This window comes from Pseudochaenichthys georgianus, chromosome 12 (genome assembly GCF_902827115.2).
Source record: "Pseudochaenichthys georgianus chromosome 12, fPseGeo1.2, whole genome shotgun sequence".
NCBI classification, from domain to species: Eukaryota; Metazoa; Chordata; class Actinopteri; order Perciformes; family Channichthyidae; genus Pseudochaenichthys; species Pseudochaenichthys georgianus.
Window position 1 is genome coordinate 13,818,428 of NC_047514.1, and position 21,273 is coordinate 13,839,700.

General features: G+C 39.0%; 2 protein-coding genes across 3 annotated transcripts in view; one reads left to right on the forward strand and one right to left on the reverse strand.

Annotated features, from left to right (window-relative positions):
- Positions 1-10,793: 10,793 nt before the first annotated feature.
- LOC117456358 (sphingosine 1-phosphate receptor 3) lies at positions 10,794-13,763 on the forward strand. Its single transcript, XM_034096209.2, has 2 exons — positions 10,794-10,937; positions 11,392-13,763. The coding sequence occupies exon 2, from the start codon at positions 11,469-11,471 to the stop codon at positions 12,606-12,608; it is 1,140 nt and encodes a 379-aa protein (XP_033952100.1). The 5' UTR covers positions 10,794-10,937; positions 11,392-11,468; the 3' UTR covers positions 12,609-13,763.
- A 3,711-nt stretch (positions 13,764-17,474) lies between these two features.
- The window catches only part of shc3 (SHC (Src homology 2 domain containing) transforming protein 3), a 29,545-nt gene continuing 25,746 nt past the window's right edge, over positions 17,475-21,273 (reverse strand). For both annotated transcript variants that reach the window (XM_034096207.1, XM_034096208.1), the window contains 2 exons: positions 20,385-20,710; positions 17,475-20,300 (listed from right to left, as the gene is read on the reverse strand). In XM_034096207.1, the coding sequence (XP_033952098.1) occupies positions 20,172-20,300; positions 20,385-20,710 (455 nt within the window). In that variant the 3' untranslated portion in view covers positions 17,475-20,171. The remainder of the gene's footprint in view (positions 20,301-20,384; positions 20,711-21,273) is intronic.

The window sequence follows — 21,273 nt, forward strand, 5'->3', positions numbered from 1 at the left end:
AACAGTCACATTAAAACAGTTACTAAATCAGCCTACTATCACCTAAAGAACATATCTAGGATTAAAAGACTAATGTCACAGCAGGATCTGGAGAAACTTGTCCATGCTTTTATCTTCAGTAGACTGGACTACTGCAATGGTGTCTTCACAGGTCTCACTAAAAAATCTATTCGAAAGCTGCAGCTGATTCAGAACGCCGCTGCTCGAGTCCTCACTGACACTAAGAAAGTGGATCACATCACTCCTGTTCTGAAGTCTTTACACTGGCTTCCTGTGTGTCAAAGAATAGATTTCAAAATACTGCTGCTGGTTTATAAAGCACTGAATGGTTTAGGCCCAAAATACATTTCTGACCTCCTGCTAAATTATGAACCATCCAGATCTCTCAGGTCTTCAGGTCAGCTTTCTGTCCCCAGAGTCAGAACTAAACATGGAGAAGCAGCGTTCAGTTATTATGCTCCAAATATCTGGAACAAACTCCCAGAAACCTGCAGGTCCGCTGCAACTCTTACTACTTTTAAATCCAGGCTGAAGACTTTTCTTTTTGTCGCTGCTTTTAATTGAACTATTCATATCTTAGACTGCACTGTAACTTTTATCCATGTATTTATTCTTTTTATGTTTATTTTATTAGCTTTTATTTTTAATGACTGATTTTAAATGCCATTTTCTTAATGTCTTTCGTTTTCTTTTTTTTTCTTTTTTGTAAAGCACTTTGAATTGCCTAGTGTTGAAAAGTGCTATATAAATAAACTTGCCTTGCCTTGCCTTTCATTGGAGAATTATAGACACATAACTGTTTTAAATGTGCTCTTATGGTTATCGCACTAAGACAAGAGAGAAATGAAGACTAGAGATGACAGTGACATTGATTTCAATGCATTATAAGCAAGGCAAACTATTTTAATGGCTGCCCACATGAGAGCTCTTGAAATATTGGTTTTATAAATAGCTAATGATTTTAAAGCCTTTGATATACAAAATGGGGTGATTCATTATCATAAATGTGTATATTTACAAATGAATGAAAGCTCAATAAATATAATTAATGTAAGAAATTGATAATTGGAGGTATATATTCTATGCTCCTGTGGGTAATGTCCGCAGTAATGACTCTTACATGTCTAATATGTGTAATGTGTACTTGTAAAGCGCTTTGAGCACCTGTAAAAGTGCTCTAATAAAAAAATGTAATGCATTATTATTATTATTATTATTATTATTATTATTATTATTATTATTATTATATAGGAACTTTGACCTTTTCTCAACAGACTCCAGACTCCTTTAACGACAATGTAATAGCCAACCGTTCAGCAGTTCGTCAAGCAGTGACCAATGACTGCTGGACATCAATACAACGAGCTCTGAGTACTGCAGACCTAATGGACCTGTGGAGAAAAGCCCGACCTTGTGATCAATGGACTATTGCAGCACTCTCACATTAACTGTCTGGAAGGCCAATGCAGTTGCACTCAACTGAAAGGAAACCGTTTTTACTATACAAAACATTTTCACCAGGGAGGTGAGTTGTGGGATAATAGCCAGACTGGCAACTTATGAAGGCCTAAATAAAGTCCCCATATAAGGTCAAAACAGTGTTAGATTTAATACCAGGAACTGCATTTACAGGATGGACTTTAAAATCTGTCATACTGTAAGTCACTGAGAGGACCACTTGAACTTTACCTTTGATATGAGCAAATGCACACTGTGACCAAAAGAGAAAAACAGTAGTTCAACATTAAAGATGATGAACGCAGTAAGTTTTACCACTTCCCTATTGATTCTACTAATTCAAATTGTATCTGCGTACAAGGGGAAATGAGTGCACTGCACACAATGAATGAACTTAAAGCAACATGTCCCGCAACATGTCCCGAACAAAAAAAGTAGTTTCAGTAATCATTAACAGGTCACGTTTACATGCTTTAAACATCATTATAAACCATGTAGTATGACCTTCTTGTTGTTGTTGTTGTTGTTGTTGTTGTATACAAATGTTGCTTGTTAAATCACATATTGACTTGACATGTTTAGAATTTGTTATCCTTTCTACATTTGACTGCTAAGTATTTAGATGAATCTTGTGTATAGAGTACCAATTTACATTCATTAATCCTTTTCACTTACAGTACAAATGCAGATTTAATTATTAAAATCCTTTGATAAGGACTCATTCCCATTTACTTAGAAAAAATACATGCAGATTGACTTTAAATAACCTGTCCTACAAAACCTCAAATGTATGTTGTTTAAAGGCTTAATGTATCTATGAAGAATAAGTATCATTGCAATGCACAGTATAAGCTATAAGGTCATATTTAGGGCATCTAATACAAAATGTATGTACCTATCTGGAACAAAATTCAGGATATGTTACTAACATTGATTGTATACACTTATTACATATCATTATATTACATGTGGAAGTGTGATTTTTGCCATATATGTATGTGGAGGTGAAGAAAATATCATGTGTGCTAACATGCAGCAGAGCCGGCAGTAACCGTGGCTGCACCATGCAATTATCACAGAAGCCCTTATAATGAGCCCTCTACAAAAAAGCTGGCTCCAATTTCAGAGTTAAGTGATTTCAGTCCATTAAACTTGCTCGTACAGTAATGTCAGCCAGTTTGACACTGGATAGTCTGTTGAGGAGCCACTGTAGTATTATTAAAGTACGACTCACTGGCAGAACCGAAATTAAACCATCCGATTAATCTCTCAGCCGGTAACAAATGACATGGAAAATGAAGATCTCTGCACATAATGTTGAAAGAACTAGAGGTATAATTCTGCAGAAAACTGAAGACCTATTCCTGTTTGTGTGGCCTTTTAAAGTTGGCAGATCCCAGACTAAACTGTGCCACAGCTGAAATGATGCCTCAGTAATGTCTCCGAGGCCTTCTTCTCTTAAGTTGCATGCAAGAGACCGCCGTGCCTAGAAATACTGCCGCCACAAAGCCACAGGGCAGGAGGGGACTGTCCGCCTCAGATTTGTAGCCCAGACTCTCGGGTGTGTTTTTGCCTCAAAAAGGGAGAGGGTGAAATTAAAGGCAAGGTTTTCATGTAATTGCACATGGATGTGCCCACTGCCCACGGCTTTGACCCCAGCTCCTGCACTCTAATGAGGGGTTGAGAGCTCGAACAAGGCAAACCCTGGCTGCAGTGATGGCTGCAGTGATGCCAGCCAAATAGGTTTTGTAATGTGCTTATTGTACTAGAGCCCTTTATTATGTGTGTCCATTCTCATTTAACCATGAGCTCTCTGATTTTAATGAGAGGCTATTATGCTACCGGTAACATAAACTGCATTAAAATCAATTATGAATGTTCTTAGTATACCATATGAATAATTGTAAATGTACGCTGCTTTTTTATTGCATATTGTTTAATAATGAATATACTGATTATGTTAATGCCCTGAGTCAGGAGGATCTAGTTAAATGTATTTTATTGATTACTTATCAATACTAAACCAAAATTAAATTATACCTCCTTTGAAAGCCTCGTTTTTAGTCTTACGCATCCGACCAATCTTATTTGTTACAGTGTATCGTGCACCAGGTCCTTATTCAGAATTCTTATCTGAATTCTCTGAGTTTTTATCAACTTTGGTTCTTAAAACAGATAAAGTAATTATCGTAGGTGACTTTAATATTCATGTTGACGATGATAAAAATAGCCTTACTGTTGCATTTAACTCTATATTAGATTCTGTTGGTTTCTGTCAGAGTGTAAATAAACCAACCCACTGCTATAATCACACTCTCGACCTTGTTCTGACTTATGGTATTGAAATTGAGCAACTATTAGTCGAACCGCATAATCCTGCTTTATCCGACCATTTCTTAGTAACTTTTGAAGTACTATTACGAGACTACAAAGCATTAGTCAAAAGCTCTTGCAGCAGAAACCTATCTGTTAGTGCTATAGCCAAATGTAAGGAAGAGATTCCACCAATACTTAACTCGATAGCATGTCTGCATGTAGGGGAGGAAACTTATACAAAATGTACACCACCCCAAATTGATCATGTTGTTGATAGTGCTACAGATGCGCTGCGAATACAATTAGACTCTGTTGCTCCTTTGAAAAAGAAGAAAATAAAACAACATAGATTAGCTCCATGGCATAATGCCGAAACCCGCAAAATAAAGCAAAAGTCTAGACAACTTGAAAGGATATGGCATTCCACTAAACTTGAAGAATCTTGTTTAATTTGGCATATTACTCTCAATGAATATAAGAAAGCACTGCGTAAAGCGAGAGCAGCCTACTACTCTTCATTAATAGATGAGAATAAGAATAATGCAAGATTTCTTTTCAGCACTGTAGCCAGGCTGACGGAGAGCCACAGCTCGATTGAGCCTTCTATTCCCATAGCACTCAGTAGTAATGATTTTATGTGCTTTTTTAACGATACAATTGTTACTCTTAGAAACAAAATTAATGACCTCTTGCCTTTGACCAGTATAGTGTTATCAACAGCTCCCGGAAACGTAAGTTCTAATATTACACTAGATAGTAATCTAGAATGCTTTTCAGCCATAAACCTTGAACAATTACATTCAATGATTCTCTCTTCTAAACCATCAACGTGCATGTTAGACCCAATTCCAACTAAGCTGTTGAAGGAAGTTTTTCCATTAATTAGCACTTCTTTATTAAATATTATGAATATGTCTTTATTATCAGGCTATGTTCCACAATCATTCAAAGTAGCAGTGATAAAACCGCTTCTTAAAAAGCACAACCTCGATCCAGAGGTTTTAGCCAACTATAGACCTATTTCTAATCTTCCGTTCCTCTCAAAGATTCTTGAGAAAGCGGTCGCAAAACAGCTGTGTGATTACTTAAAAAACAATGATTTATTTGAAGATTTTCAGTCTGGCTTTAGAACACATCAGAGCACAGAGACAGCTCTGGTTAAAGTCACAAATTACATTCTAATAGCCTCAGACAAGGGACATGTCTCTATCTATTCTTGTTTTGCTCGATCTCAGTGCTGCATTTGATACTATCGACCATGATATCCTATTGCAAAGACTAGAGCACTTAGTTGGCATACAGGGAACTGCTTTAGGCTGGTTTAGGTCCTATCTATCTGAACGCTCTCAGTTTGTACGTGTTAACGATGAATCTTCCACGCAAACCAAAGTTAGCCATGGAGTGCCACAGGGCTCAGACCTATTTTGTTCACATTATATATGCTTCCGTTAGGCAATATTATAAGGAATCATTCTGTAAACTTTCATTGTTATGCGGATGATACTCAACTCTATTTATCAATCAAGCCTGATGAAATTAATCATCTAAATAAAATTCAAGACTGCCTTAAGGACTTAAAAACGTGGATGACCTTAAACTTTTTGATGTTAAACACGACCAAAACTGAAGTTATTGTACTTGGCACGAAGAATCTACGAAACAAATTATCTAAAGATATACTAACTATGGATGGCATTAATTTGGCCTCCAGTGAGACTGTAAGTTATCTTGGTGTTATATTTGATCAGGATTTATCCTTTAACGCCCACATAAAATCAATTTCAAGGACCGCCTACTTCCATCTACGTAACATTGCAAAAATCAGGCATATCTTGCCTCAAAACGATGCAGAGAAACTAGTCCATGCATTTGTTACTTCTAGGCTGGATTATTGTAACTCTTTATTATCAGGGAGTACCAAGAAGTCAGTCAAGTCGCTTCAGCTGATTCAAAATGCTGCAGCTCGTGTACTAACCAGAGTTAGGAAAAGGGACCACATTACTCCTGTTCTGGCTGCCTTACACTGGCTCCCTATAGAACACAGGATAGAATTTAAAATTCTTCTTCTCGCCTACGAAGCCCTTAATGGGCAGGCGCCATCTTACCTTAAATAACTCATTATACCCTACTGTCCTACTAGGGCATTGCATTCCAAGAATGCAGGGTTGTTGGTTGTTCCTAGAGTCTCTAAAGGTACAATGGGAGCCAGAGCCTTTTCTTATCAAGCTCCACATTTGTGGAATCAGCTTCCAGTTTGTGTTCGGGCGGCAGACACCCTATCCGTTTTTAAGAGTGCGCTTAAGACCTTCCTTTTTGATAAAGCTTATAGTTAGGGCTGATTAGATTCAGCCCCTAGTTTTGCTGATATAGGCTTAGTTTGTCGGGGGACATCTTACTTCTTCCTTCTCTCTGTCTATACCTGTGTACTCTCATGTTCCGATTAACCCAGCTTCCCCAAATGTCTTTCTTTTTGGTGTCTATATACGCCGGGATCGCGAGCCCTGGATCGCGAGTCGTGGCTGTGGTCCTGGATCATAAGTCCTGGATGGATATCCTCGTGGATTCATCTTCCTATTATACACACATGCATTTCCAAACATTTGGACTACCTATGTTGCAAATGTATTATCTTTCAATTTACACACGGCATCTATTGCATGTCTGTCCGTCCTGGGAGAGGGATCCCTCCTCTGTTGCTCTCCCTGAGGTTTCTCCCATTTTCCCCTTTAAACTGGGTTTTCTTCGGAAGTTTTTCCTTGTACGATGTGAGGATCTAAGGACAGAGGGTGTCGTATTGTCATACTGATATTCTGTACACACTGTGAAGACCACTGAGACAAATGTAACATTTGTGATATTGGGCTATATAAATAAACATTGATTGATTGATTGATTGATTGATTGATTGATTGATTGATTGATTGATTGATTGATTGATTGATATGCACAGATCAGTGTTGTAGTCAAGTCACCAATTCACGAGTCCAAGTCACCCTCGAGTCACCACTCTTCGAGTCCGAGTCCAAATCCGAGTCACCAAGGGAGAGTCGTAGTCGAGTCCGAGTCCAAGTCCGAGTCTCCCAAGGAGTGTCCAAGTCGAGTCCGAGTCCGAGTCATCATTACCTGTGTTCGAGTCCGAGTCCAATTCCGAGTCACTTAAGAAGAGTCCAAGTCAAGTCCGAGTCACAAGTCTTCATGTATTAATCTTCGTGGATATATGTTTTGAAATGTAGCTGCTCCTCTACATTGCTGTTATCCTGTCTATTGAACTGCTGTGAAGCGAGTTTGGCTACAATTCTTGTAATAGGTGCTATACAAATATAAAGCTTATTTCTAATATTCATATTATTATTATATATAAATAAACTATATTTAAAATGAGTTACCTTTTAGAGAAGTGATTATATTTGTATGCCAATATTTTCCTATGGTAAAGTTTTCGTTTTGCACTTTTATTTTGATAGTAATAAGATTGGGACTCTTATTTTGAAGGAACTTTTACAATCAGTTTACGGATAAAGATTTAGCCCCAGAAAGCACATGGCTACTTAGCATGCAAAATGATGTCATTCTGCATGTTAAGTAGCCATGTGCTTTCGTGTTATGGCTGAATCTTTATTTATTGATTAGATCACGTTACTCTGATGATAGTGTTCAAGACAGCCTATATGTCTGAACTCGATCCTTAGAGTAATGTGTTACGGAGCCTTCTCTTCTATATTGTTTCCACATAACGAGCATTTTGCGCTGCTCTTTTCCAATGTGGAAGCAGAATGTGTGAAAGCATACAGCACGATGCGGGGTGTGCCTGTAGACATCTCTAGACTGGAACAGCGGGGCCCAGTACGTGAACTCGCCATACAGGATAGAGGACATCAGACTCCAGAGAAAATGTGCTCGAGTCCGAGTCCAAGTCGGAGCGTCAATGTACGAGTCGAGTCCGAGTCATCGTGGGGGGGGGGGAATTCACGAGTCCGAGTCCGAGTCCAAGTCATCCTGTGCGAGAATTCACAGTCCAAGTCCGAGTCGCGTCAATCAGTGCGCGAGTCCGAGTCAAGTCACGAGTCCCGAAAATCGGCACTCCATCTCTGGCACAGATAGCAAGAACATCCTGTGCAAAGCTCTTTAGATTACGAAAATATATTTTTTCTATGTCCAAATGTGGACATTTATTTTACATCAAACAATGTCCAGCATTAGAAAGTAGATTGACTCAAGTGTTGTACAAGAAGGTACTAATTAAGTATTTTAATTTTCTGTGATTCATGAAACAAAATGTCATGTGACATGGGAGCAGGTCTCCCTTGAAAAAGAGATCAATGATCTCAATGGGATTTATCTGTATAAATAAAGGTTTGAAATGAAATGAATGTGATTTTCTGTGATAACTTTTATTTTCTTAGCATATCAGAATCAGAATCAGAAACGGGTTTATTGCCAGGTAGGTTCACACATACGAGGAATTTGACTTGATGTCATGGTGCATATATATATATATATATATATATACTTAATTTAGTCTACGACTATAAATGTGTTAATTTGCAGGTTAAGATTTTAAAACATATGGTTGTTCTTTAAAATATGAAACATTATTATAGATTGAAATATCCAGAAAAAAGTATTAGGCTACAGTTTATAGAGTAGCTATACACGTTGGCCTGCTCTACCTTTGAATTGCAATTTTACTGAAGTACATTTTTAGGAGCAGGACTTTTCCCTCGTAATGGAGCAGTTCTGCAGAGTGTTATTGCTACTTTGACTTAAATAAATCATGTGACTACTCCTTCTACCCACTGACAATATTACACAGAAACTGTATCCTGCATAAGGTCCAGGGCAGCCTGTAGATGAGCAGTGGAAACTTTCCCTGAGGAATGGTTTAACCATCTGTGAGGCCAGCTACTCTGAGGCCAGCGGCTTTATTGTACAGTACTTTCAAATGAGAGGTTGCAGCCTGTAGGTTTTATACTTAAATAATATAGCATTATAATGGCAGGAAATCACACATACAGTGCATTTGCAGTTTTATGGGGGATGAACAGCTACTGATGCTTGAAAATGGCAGCCATATACAGCTTTAATTACTGTCGTGTCGTTCTGACAAAGAATTAAGCCTCCCTCAAACCAAAGTAGTGAGGGTGGTCCTGCAAAAGTGAAAACCTTCACCCATGTTCTTCTTCAGTAGTCTATGAATAAACATAGACATCGACTCACTTTCACCACATATAATGGGTTTGTACTTGCTGATGGTTTCATATTTGGCTCAACGTTTATGTAAATGCAGATGCGAGCCCCACATCACTGTAGTTTGCTGAAAAACCCAAGGTTTTTCCAACCATGTTCCCCGTCTGTTAATCCAGCTGCCTTACCGTAGACCCACTCTGTGATTGGTCCCAGATTTTATGCGGGTCCAGAGTAACTATTTGGCTTTTTCCCGGAGATTTTTCCCATTGCTGCTGGCACAGTGCGACCTGCAGGAAATGACTGAGAAATTGAATTGTAACTGTAACAATGCTAATGGACAAATGCCAGACCACAGCTGTTTATCCAACCACACAAAACATTTATCTGGGTTATTAACCACAGACACTGGAAGAGATCTACAATTTAGTGATTTGGTCTGTGACAAAGTACAATATGTGCTTAGTTTGGGGGAAATCGCAACCAGCCAAATGTGGGGCACTGTATAAAGTAGGCTAAAGCAGTAAGAATCCTGAGCATCTGAGTTATATTCACAATGCTGATGACTCAATTATTCCTGGTGCAATTTCTGGATTTTGTTTTAAATAAACGGTTTATTTGTTGTCCCATTTTGTTCATTTTATGCTTAGTTTTAGTTAGGGAAGTCTTTAATTCTATGCTGTGTAGATTCCACTCCATCACGTCTTTTTCAAAGAGTCATCATCTGTCTTTCTGTCTCCCAGGCTCTGAGTACCTCTCCTTGCTGCCAGCCCTGCCCATCCTTCCTGGATATGAGGTCACGACAGAAGGACCAGAACAAAGGATGGGCTGCATTAATCTTAACTTAGACTCATACAGCATATTGTATGATTCATATTTCTCATGTTCTGTCCATGTCTAGAAGAAAGACAGCAGGGAGAATCAACTTTTGTATAGAATAAAGACTTTTGTTGAAGTTAACTCATGTATGTGTATATCTACAGAGCCTGGCTTTTGTTTCACTGCTGTACATAATATAACTGTGTCACAAAGAGTCATAGTTTTAGAAATCTCTATTCCCTGTTTTTATTCTATACTTAGATCATGTTTATTAATTTTATATTATGAATTTATTTGTATGTTTGTTTCTTACCTAATATTAAAACAAATGTTTACTTGTCAATTTATCTAGCTAAAGTATCTCTGTGTTAGGCCAGTACCTAGAAGGCTACATTTAGCTGGCTAACTTGAAGTACAGAAAGTTAGCAAGACTGAGACTGTATGATAAAAATACAGGAGATATGTTTGATTAGGTTTGGTACCATGTCATGTTATGATTTTTGTATAAGCAATGTTTAAATGGTTTTTTCGAATGCAAGCAAGCTACAGATGTAATTAATTTTAGCTAGTTAGGTAGCTAACTATGACATATGCTAATCAAGCTAGCTAGCTTTAGTTCACAAGCTCAAACAAATAATACATAGGCATATCTATTATACATTTTATATATATATTAAAAACTATTACTGGTAGCCTACGAATTTCCTCAAAACACACACAATTATATATCAATGAAACACTCGTGAATGTAATATGGAACATTAAAGTTGTTGTGCCCCTAACGTATTCCTGATTGGTTTTGCTGAGGAACATGTCGGGGTCAGGATTATTGTGAAAAATATTGTGAAAAAGACATTATGAGTTTCCACACACCTGGTTGCCTTTGCTTCACTGACCCTTCATCCCCTTCATTCCTCTCCTGGCCGGGGAGCAGCAGGGGGAGGAGCGGGTGTGACTTCCAGCCAACCGTCGTCACTGCGGAGTTTAGAGATCAGTAAAAGATGAAGAGAGCTTTGTTTCTTCCACTGAGCCGAGGGAGACGGGATTAAAGTTCAACGTTAAATCTGGAAAACACGGATGATCGACCTCTCAGCAATTAAATGTGTGTCTCTCTGTGCGCGTTTCGCTTTCAACTAAACCCGGACTTCGAGCATCCCACGGTAAGTTGCGTAAAACTTGAATCGGCATAAACTACGTTAAATCTGCAAGGTTTCATTTGCTGTGCAGTGAAATCGTCATCAATGAAGTGTACAGTATGTTTGTGATTGTCAGTTAAACTACTGTGTATGAAAAGCTAAGGCAAACCTTCATTTTCATTTTCAAATGAGCCCCTGTTAGTTTGGGCAACGGTCCAAAATTCCTATGTAAACAAACAAACAAACAAACAAACAAACAAACAACATCAGTGTATTTTAAAGTGTATACTTTTAAACGTTTACAGCAGGTACCTATTTTTTAGTCTTTAAGAAGATCTGTTTCCATTAGGAAAACTAGATCCAGTTAAAATCAAATATACAAAACCATTAAATGCTGTATAACTGGATCAATATTCAAGAACTCTAAATTGGCTGCTTTTTCAAATAACACTCTCATCCCTCACATCTTACCCTGCAGTTAAACACGGTGAAATTGCTGACACTGGATTCATTGCTCACTTCTGACATCCAGTGTCAGCAGCCGGTGCTTTTAAGATGATCAACCCTCAGGTGTACCGCCACTACAACCACACAGGGAAGCTGGCGCATCGACCCAGCGTCGGCACAAGCTCCGGCACCGTGGACGCCAAAACTATCGTGTTCCTCATCATATGCAGCTTCATCGTCCTGGAGAACCTCACCGTGCTGGTGGCCATATGGAGAAACCACAGATTCCACAACCGCATGTACTTCTTCATTGGCAACTTGGCGCTGTGTGACATGCTGGCTGGAGTGGCCTACCTGGTGAACCTGCTGCTGTCGGGGGAGAAGACCCTGCAGCTCTCACCTGCCCTCTGGTTCGTCAGAGAGGGAAGCATGTTTGTTGCACTTGGAGCCTCCATTTTTAGTCTCCTGGCTATTGCTATAGAACGACACCTGACAATGATCAAAATGAGGCCTTATGATGCCAACAAGAACTACAGAGTGTTCCTGCTCATAGGGACCTGCTGGCTGATTGCCATTTCTCTTGGTGCTTTGCCTATTCTAGGCTGGAACTGCTTGGACAACCTCCACGATTGCTCCACTGTTCTCCCTCTCTACAGCAAGAAATATGTAGCTTTCTGTATCACAGTTTATATGGTTTTGCTCTTGGCCATGTCAGTCCTTTATGCTCGCATTTACATCCTTGTGAAGTCCAGCAGCCGAAAGGTGAGCAAGAACAGGAACTCTGAGCATGCAATGTCCCTGCTGCGCACCGTCATCATTGTGGTCGGGGTCTTCATCGCCTGCTGGACGCCCATCTTCGTCCTGCTCCTGGTGGATGTGGCATGTGTGCAGCGCTGCCCCATCCTCTACAAGGCTGAATGGTTCATCGCAGTGGCTGTGCTGAACTCAGCCATGAACCCGGTGATTTACACTCTGGCCAGCCGTGAGATGAGAATGGCCTTCCTGGGCCTAGTGTGTGGCGTTTGCTTCAGAGGGAAGGATTCTGGGAATGGCAGCGAAAACAGGAAATCTCTGGAACCTAGCCGCAGCAGGAGCAAGTCGTGGAGCAGCCAGAATAACCCCAACCAGAGCCAGCAGAGCTCTAGGCAGGCGGAGCTGGAGAAGGGGCAGGAGGCGGCCCATGGCGAGGTCTCAGTGGTGGCAGGGGGGGCTGCAAAGGCCGTCATCGAAAGTGACATGAAAGACTGAACTAAGTTATCTACTCTATGTCAAAGGGAACTTTGGTCCTAATGTTGGACCTTTGCATTGGTCATAATTGGTGACCATAACGAAATACGAGCTCAGATTGATTCAAACAGGATTTCTTGAAGTGCAAGGCAGTGGATTTATTCTATAGGTGCTTGATGTGTTTAAATATGCATCATCCATTAATGGGAAGTGTATTAAAATGACTACACATTACACTGATTAATGTATGAGGCCAAAGGGTTCAAGGAGACAATCAATATTTACTCTTTGTGAAGTACAGTATTACATCTCTTTCCAGTGAGATTTACGTATCTCCGAATTTGGTCAAGTTACCCGAAGATACAAATCTTTAAACCAATTGAATTATCTGTGGAACATAATGCATTGTCAATTTTTCCTCATGAAAAGTTGACATTTTGGAGGTTTGGAGGCAGGACGAGGACAATTTGCAAAAAAATAGTGCTCTTACCTTTTTTTTAACTCTTACCTCTGTAGTTACAGATGTGACCAAGAACACGAATAAGAAGTGAAACTCACCTGCAATGAATTAAAGTGCAATTATAGTGCTGCAAAAATAACATGATGAAGAATGATTGTAGACAATTATCCATGTTATGATAAACGATGTAATGTATTTATTATTCTGTAATTATATATTCACTCAATTATAGGCCAACTCAGTATTACGGGCAGTTATTTAACAATAACTGAATTATACATTGTATATGTGATGTCAGTGAAATGTAAAAAAGCACATGCTGAAGAGTTAAACCTGTTACTCGTTTCATTAAATCAGCATCATCATGTTCAAACTGCATCTGTTCAAACTGCACAATGAATGTAGCTGATGCAGTTCATTCAACATCAGTAGTGATGCCAGGGCTCCATCTGCTGCTCAATATATGTAGGTTCAATTCTCAATGCTGACACTAGATATTCTCCAACATGCTGCACGTTCAATACAGAATCTCTTTAATCCTAGACTGTTGTCTGTTGCATTTTAATTAGTTTCTTACAAAGTTCAACTTAATCATCTTTAGCATGAAGCCAGAGGAGGCATGTGAATGCAGCATGTGAAATAAATGTTGTTAACTACATGCAGCTATTTATATAATATAGAATATTAGCTTTGACACAATAAACCTCGTGTTTATAGTAGAGTGCAGTGATGTATTTTTTATCGATGTAATCATTGGAGAAAATAATTGTTATTTGTATAGGTATCTAGCCGGATGGTTTGGATTTGATATGTCCAATTTTTAGAGAGAACTGCCTCTGAGATTTCTGCAGCCACAATACAATGAAGTTGAATGCATTTTTTTCCTAGTGTTTCTTTCAGATTTGGAAAATAATAGCAACTTATTTTCCTGAACTTATCCAGAATAACATGTAAACTGTTAATGGATATATTTTTGTAATCGTGTTTCCAATGCGTTCAGTCTTAATAACTAAATTATATTCACCTCTGTTGTATTGGGCTTGAGGCAGAAATTATTTTGTAAATGGTCCTAAAGGTCACCTATTATGCAAAATCCACTTGTTCCTGTCTGTTATACATAATATGTGTACCCTCTGTGTTAGGAGATTCAAAATGTTGCAGGGAAAAAGATTCCCTCTCTCTCTTTGTCCTGATCCATTTATATAAATCTATCTGAAAATCAGATGATCAGATTTTGGCCACTTTGTGATATCACAACTCGTAGAGCACCATTGTGTTTTTTAAACCAATCATCTCTCAGAGGGGTGTGGCCAGCAGCAGCTCATTAGCATTTCAAGATGCAGACACGGGGGCCGTGGCCGCTTCTCAATCGCGAGTACACATTCTGCAGAGCAACTATTTCAAGTATACCACGTCATAGACTGGTGCAGAACGCTGGTCATTTAACACATAGATATATATAAACACTAGATGGCTCACACGCGCTGCTGGCCAATGGAGACCGACGTTGCCACTTGGCCGCCATCTTGCTACAGGCAGTGCTGTCATTCATAACATTATGGTTTACTATTTAAATAACCATAGCTTGCTCAATTTTCAACCGATTTTCAAACGGTTTGGTTTTTTATAAACATCAAAGATGTAGTTATGATACTGCATACTTATAATCATGGACTTTCATATGAAAATAACATTAATCAGATAAAGCAATAGCTATACACACACACAAGGTATATATTAAATATTTGCCGGTGTATATATTTCCATTTATTTTATTATATTGTCAATATTTAAAATAAATTATAAATAAATTATAAAATTAAAATACATTTATATTTTATATATAAAAATCGGTCTCATGTTACCACTCTGTAAACCAAGAGTTGTTAATTGAGCAATGCCTTAGCTTGAAGAACAGGGACACAACTAATGACAATAGCATATGTTGGTATATTATTTAGATATTCACACCTTTATCAGAAGAACCAAACCAACATAAAATGTGCTCACAGACAGGCCAGTTCTGTCTAATTTATCACAATTATTTTTGACATGAGATCTTCATATCATCCTAGTTTTGTATTTAGTTTCTAGATTTGTAAACAAATCCAGAACCTTTGAAATATGTTATTGAAAAAGACCAAGAATAATATAAACTGTACCATATGTCCTTCTGTAGTCCATTTGTGGTTTGTCTTGACTCACCCCGGCTGATATATCACAAAATCCACTGTTTAAATTGTTCCCTATAGTGCCCCTATGCCCCTGTAAGGTGTCCTTGGGTGTTATGAAAGGCGGCCCCCCAACATAAATGTATTATTATTATTAAGAAGAACAACTTGGTGTGGTGTGGAGGGGATGTAGGAAGCAGGAGCAGGTGGGGAGAGATGGGGCTTCAAGGTTCAAGGTTATTTGTTTTAAATGTGTCTTGCACACAATAAAATAAAATACAGTATACCACAAAACCAATAAGACACACAGTGACACATGGCACACTAACAATCAATCATCGTCCAGCCTCAGCTTTGGTATTCTTTCACAACCATGTTATGGGTTCATTAGACTGAGCAAACATAAACATATGTGGTGATCCCACGGGTTCTTGTTTGCAGACAGCGGCGATTGGAGCATAGGCTGCACAAAAGTCCGGCATAGTCAGGTACTTCTGTAAACACAAAGCCAGCAAATTCCTGTATCATAATGCAAGATGTTTTTAACAAGCCAAACCACTTGGAAGAAATCATGTGTAACTTAAGTTGTGTTGAAAAGAAAGAGCAGTTCTGCCTCTCCCACTGGTGTAAAGTTGCTGGGTGAACTTTGTAATACTAGGTCTCACTGACAGCCTCTTGTTATTAGCCAGCTAATAAATACAACCACATACACAAAGAAAAACTGCAATTCCAACATGTCCAAGCATCCTGTATCATAGCCATGCTAATAATGTTTATAATAAACCAAACGGTTTGTAAATCAGTCAAGATTTCAGCGAGTTAAGAGTATTTTTGTGCAGATCACTCACCTTACAACAGCTACCATAACGCGAATCAGAGTAACTGTTGACTGTAGCAAGATGGCGGCCAGTCAGCTACGCTGGAAAATCTCCCATGAGCCATCTAGTGTTTATATATATCTATGATTTAACATGCATTTAAACAGTCCTTCGGCGCCACTCGATGACGTAGTATACTTGAAATATTTGCTCTGCAGCATGTGTACTCGCGATTGACAAATGGCCAGGGGTTTTTTCTCAATCTTGAGTAAAGCTGATGCAGAGCCACTGGCCATTTCTCAATCGCGAGGATGCTGGCTCGCGTACTTACAAGTCACTTCCTTCAGAAACGAAGCAAGTATACTTCCAAGCCGCGGCTACGGAAAACGAAGAAGAATGGAACAGGCTAAGTGTGCCACTCTCTCTAGTCTAATGGTATCAACACAAACTGTACCAAGAATAAATACCTCACGATATCTATCTAATTATGAACTTGCTTTACTTTCTCGGAACACATTTTTGGTGATAACAAACAAATGTAACAAAGTAACATATTTACCAACACATGTTCTACGCCACTACATAGTTACATTTAAATGTGTGCTGCGTCGGTTCAGCCATTCTCAGCAAGGGTTTTTGAAATTGGTCCGTGCGCAAAGCATTGTGGGGATTTTAAGGACGCGAAGTCTACCCATGTGTAGCCTCAACATTTCTCCCAAACCAAGGACGCGGCCTCGGTGGAATTCCAAGTATGCTGGAGATTGGAACAGTCCTTCGGCGGCACTCGATGACTTAGCATCCTTGAAATATTGGCTTGGAAGCCTATATCCTCGGGATTGAGAAACGGACACTATTTCAAGCATACTACGTCATCGAGTGCCGCCGAAGTACTATTCCAATGTCCAGCATACTTGGAATTCTACCGAGCCCGGCGTACTTCGTTTGGAGACATTTTGAGGCTGCACATGTGTAGACTCCGAGGTCTTAAAATCCCCACAATGCTTTGCACACGGACCAATTTCCCCAATTCTGTCAATACTATGACGCACACCTGCACACTTGCTCGCCTGTTCCACTCTTCGTTTTCCGAATGCCAGGAAGTATTCTTGCCTCGCTTCTGAAGCAAGTGACTCGGAAGACATGTGCTACCAAGCAAGTGTACTCGACATTGAGAAACACCCACAGAATCAGTACTTTAGAAACAGGGCTGAAACATGCATATGGCGTAGGCCTACTACAATGCATGATCCGTTTGTTATTTCGAGCCAAACACTTCAGACACATGTATTGTATCTGAGACCTATGCCATATTGTTGAAACATAGCATAATTGGGGACCTTTAAATCTATACAAATTTTGGCTAAAATAAACCAAAAGTGTCTGCATGACAAGATAATCTGTGAAATGTGTTATCGATCATTTCAGCAGATACAACAGATTGCACATTCACGGTTTTATTGCCAACAGTCATACAGAATAATGATAAACCCATACAACCAAATGATTAAATCTGTAAACATAATTTGGACTTCTTTGTTTTTATTTCCTTTTTTAACTATACCTGTTCCAAAATAGTGAGTTTCTGTGTGATTCCCTCCAACAAAGATTTATATTCAGAATCTGGAAATGATACATTTATAATATATAATAGGGAGGGAGGGAGGGAGGGAGGGAGGGAGAGAAAGAGACAGATAGAGAGAGGAAACAGTAGTCTCAAGCAGCAACACGCAGCAGGGCAAAACACAACCTCTAGTGAACAGGCATGCCCCATTGAAGATTAGCTATTGCACTTTGAAGAAAGAGAGAGAAAAGAGAAATAAAAATACCATTTGTACAAATAAAAGGCACATTTTCATCAACAGCAATCTGGAAAGAAGCTCTGTTCTTTTTGTGTCCCAGCATGTTTGGTTGTATAATTTCTTTATGCCACACAACTAATCATGTTGTTATCAGAGATTCAAGTATGGAGATGTTCCTTTGTTCAAAACTTTGTCAAGATGGTTCTACAAATTTGCACTTCAGAAGTTTAATATAAATAGCATTCTGCTTTTTGAAATTTGGCGCATTATTCCTTCTCCCAAGATATTAGATTTGATGAAATTACGTCACAAAGGATTGTTTTTAAGTAAATGGGTGATAACTGGCAAAAATATCATGATTCTTTGCGCCCCTTTTTTTCTCACCTTCTCTCAATCAAATATTCTGCCTCTTCCACTCTTAAGGACACAAGGAATCAAGGGGAAGTCTTATCAGCAAAATTAATCCGGAGGTGGATATTTTCATATGGATCCCTCTTTGCAATACATGCATCTCACAACAACACTTATTTTAATAAGTGTTGTTGTGAGATGCATGTATTGTACACTCCCTCTTGCAGCAAAATACAGGCACGTTATATTACATTGCATCTGTCTTGTCAAACTCATTGAACACATGCTGATTTTGGTTCAATTGAAGTGGTCCAGTGCATATCAAATACAATGCCCCATTCATTTGGTATCCATTAGAGTACTGACAATAGTAAGGATGAGAGCATTTGAAAAGTCTGTTGCTAGAGGGACTGTGGATGGAAAGTAGCTCAAAGCTAAATCCGGCATATTTACACTTGAAATATGTATTGTTTTAAGTATTCATGAATGTGCAATGTCCCTGCCAAATGAACGATTAAATTAAAAAAAGAACTGCTGTGTATTATTTCTATGAGCCATGTTGAATGTCTGATTCCCACTCTACAAAAACAGTGTGTTTAAGAGGAAATACAGCAAACCGTTCTGAGGAATGATTGTGTACAGTGGACGGCAAAATGCAAATTAACTCTGAACTGTCAAGCAAAAAAAATGTTGGTATCGGAATTCTTAAAGTAATACACAGCCAGCATCCTTTGCTACTATTAGGTGATAACACAAGAGGTGAGTGCGACTGACGGGGATAAAAAGTACCTCTGTGATGACATCTAGTGGCAAAACAGTAGTCTTGCAATAAGATATCAGTGAGAAATTCCTTTTGTTTTAATAAATAAGTGAAGGTCATCTCATAATAACCATGATGTATTGAGTGCACACTTTGTGTTTGCCTAATTCTTAAGTAAAAACGGTCAATTACATCTCAACACATTGGTAATCTGATTGTGCTATTCATTTCCGGTCATTCAAATAATAACAATACCTTTTAAAAGTCCACCAAAAAATGACGGAAAATGCTAATTAAAAATGTGAGAATATCAATTGCATGACCCAAGCCCCCAAACTAATCATTGACTACACACCTAAAAGAAGAATCCAGAGGAAACCAATTCAGAAATAATCACTGGTTAAAAAGCATAAATAGTTTTTACAGTGTCAGCATACACAAGCACCTCTTTCAAATGAAGGGGTTTCAAGGTCTACGAACAATGTCCACAAGAACAGTTGATTTTAAGTCATGCGACTGCAGTGACACGAGAAAACACATCATAAAAAAAGTTTATCTTTAAAGCCATTGACAGCACTATGAAGGATGCCTGTTAGCACCCCAACACGTTGTGACTACTGCAAAGCAAAACACAAAAAGGTCTAATCCCCAATAAAAGCAGATTTCATATAGTGACTAATTTAGTGAGCTGTCACACTATCGGAGAGATTAAAGGACCTTTTTTTATCAAACTAATTCATTAAAAACTAAGTTTTCCAAACGGTTTGTTTGCTCATCCTCTCAGCCAACGGCTTCTGTAGAAATGTGGTTGTGCTTGACAGACAAAACTAAAATTGTAGGTCTTTATTCTAAAATACTCTTGTTAACACCTCTTTGAGGTTTGATTTGCACTTCATCTAAACTACAAGAACAATTGTCTTTTTTTTATTCTTTTAGCTTTTAAACACCAAATCAAGATAGTATGTCCAAATGCACCTATGTCTTCTCAAAAATATAGCATTTCAGTCCTCACAACAAAATAATAACAGTTCTATAAATAATTAATTTTATCTTAAACAAATCTTGGGTCTTCCAGTGCCTCCAGGAAAGTAAGCACGGGCCAATCCCCCAAAATCACTGTCAGCGCGTAAAGCCTTCAAGCATCTTCTCATGTTCCATCTTCAAGTTTCAGGATGATAGGAGAGACTGTTCAGAGCTTCCCATTTCCCAGCAGGCATTGCAAACATCACTGTTTCCTCCCAACGGGCAGCAGGAGACACAGTTCACTCCCAGCTGACACAATCGGCAGATTGTTGTCACGGTGATGGCAAATAAGATGGCTAATGCTGTCAAATATATGGTCTTTTGTCCGTACCTTTGAAAAGAGAAAGAGGGGTTAAATATCTGTCATGACCACATTAGGAGTTCACACTCTACACTTCCTTTAGCCACGTCTTACCGTGCCTTCAGGGTCCACCAGCAGCAGGTGTTTGGAAAGTCCATTGTGCATGCCCGTCAGGACGTAGGACCCCGGGTTGGTAGTGCTCTTACGAACCAGGAAGTCTCCGTCTTCTTTCAGCAGTTTCTCAGCGTCGCGGCGGCTCATTTTGCCGTGGTACCACGTCTTGCCCTCCAGCTCCTCCTGGGCCCTGAAGGCCACGGAGCGCACGAGCAGAGGACTCAGGTTATCTACAGACGCCGCCTTGTGGAGGTTGGACACCTGGGGCTGGGCCGGCCCCTGGGACCCCGGGTTGGACTGCGACTGGATGGCATCCCCAAAGGGCTCTGGTGTAAGTTAGAGCAGGGCCGAAACAATCAATTAAGAGAGGATGGATTTCTGTAGTATGAGTTTTAACTTGGCATCCTACAACCGTCAGGACTTGTGAACTGTGACATCAATAATATCAGATACTATAATGGTTAGTAAAAAAAACTAAATATGTCTCTTAGAAATAGAAAGTCATTGCTGCTTAAGCCAGACCACAGGGTTTTCATTTCTTCATAGCAGTAAAATGAATAGTAACCCTAATCTATTTGAAGCTTTAATTGTTTGTGGGCATATTTCATGACTGTAAATAAAAAAAATGAACAACATCGTCGTTTTGAATAAAGTCATTGCTGTTACTCCGCAATGTAGCCTATGTGTGCAACAGGCGGGAGAGAAAACTGTTTGTGGACCGTTGTAAAACTGTTGTTTTTTTAAATGGAAAACATCATGAAATATGGATTGAAGCAAATATATCGAATACAATAGTCTTAATACTTATATTACACTATTCCATGATCAACAAGTGGCGGTAATGCAGTTAGAGATGTAGCCATGCACTAGATAAAGGCAAAGGAAAAGT

Coding starts and splice junctions, on each gene's coding strand:
- LOC117456358 (XM_034096209.2), top strand. CDS start 11,469: ATGATCAACCCTCAGGTGTACCGCCACTACAACCACACAGGGAAGCTG.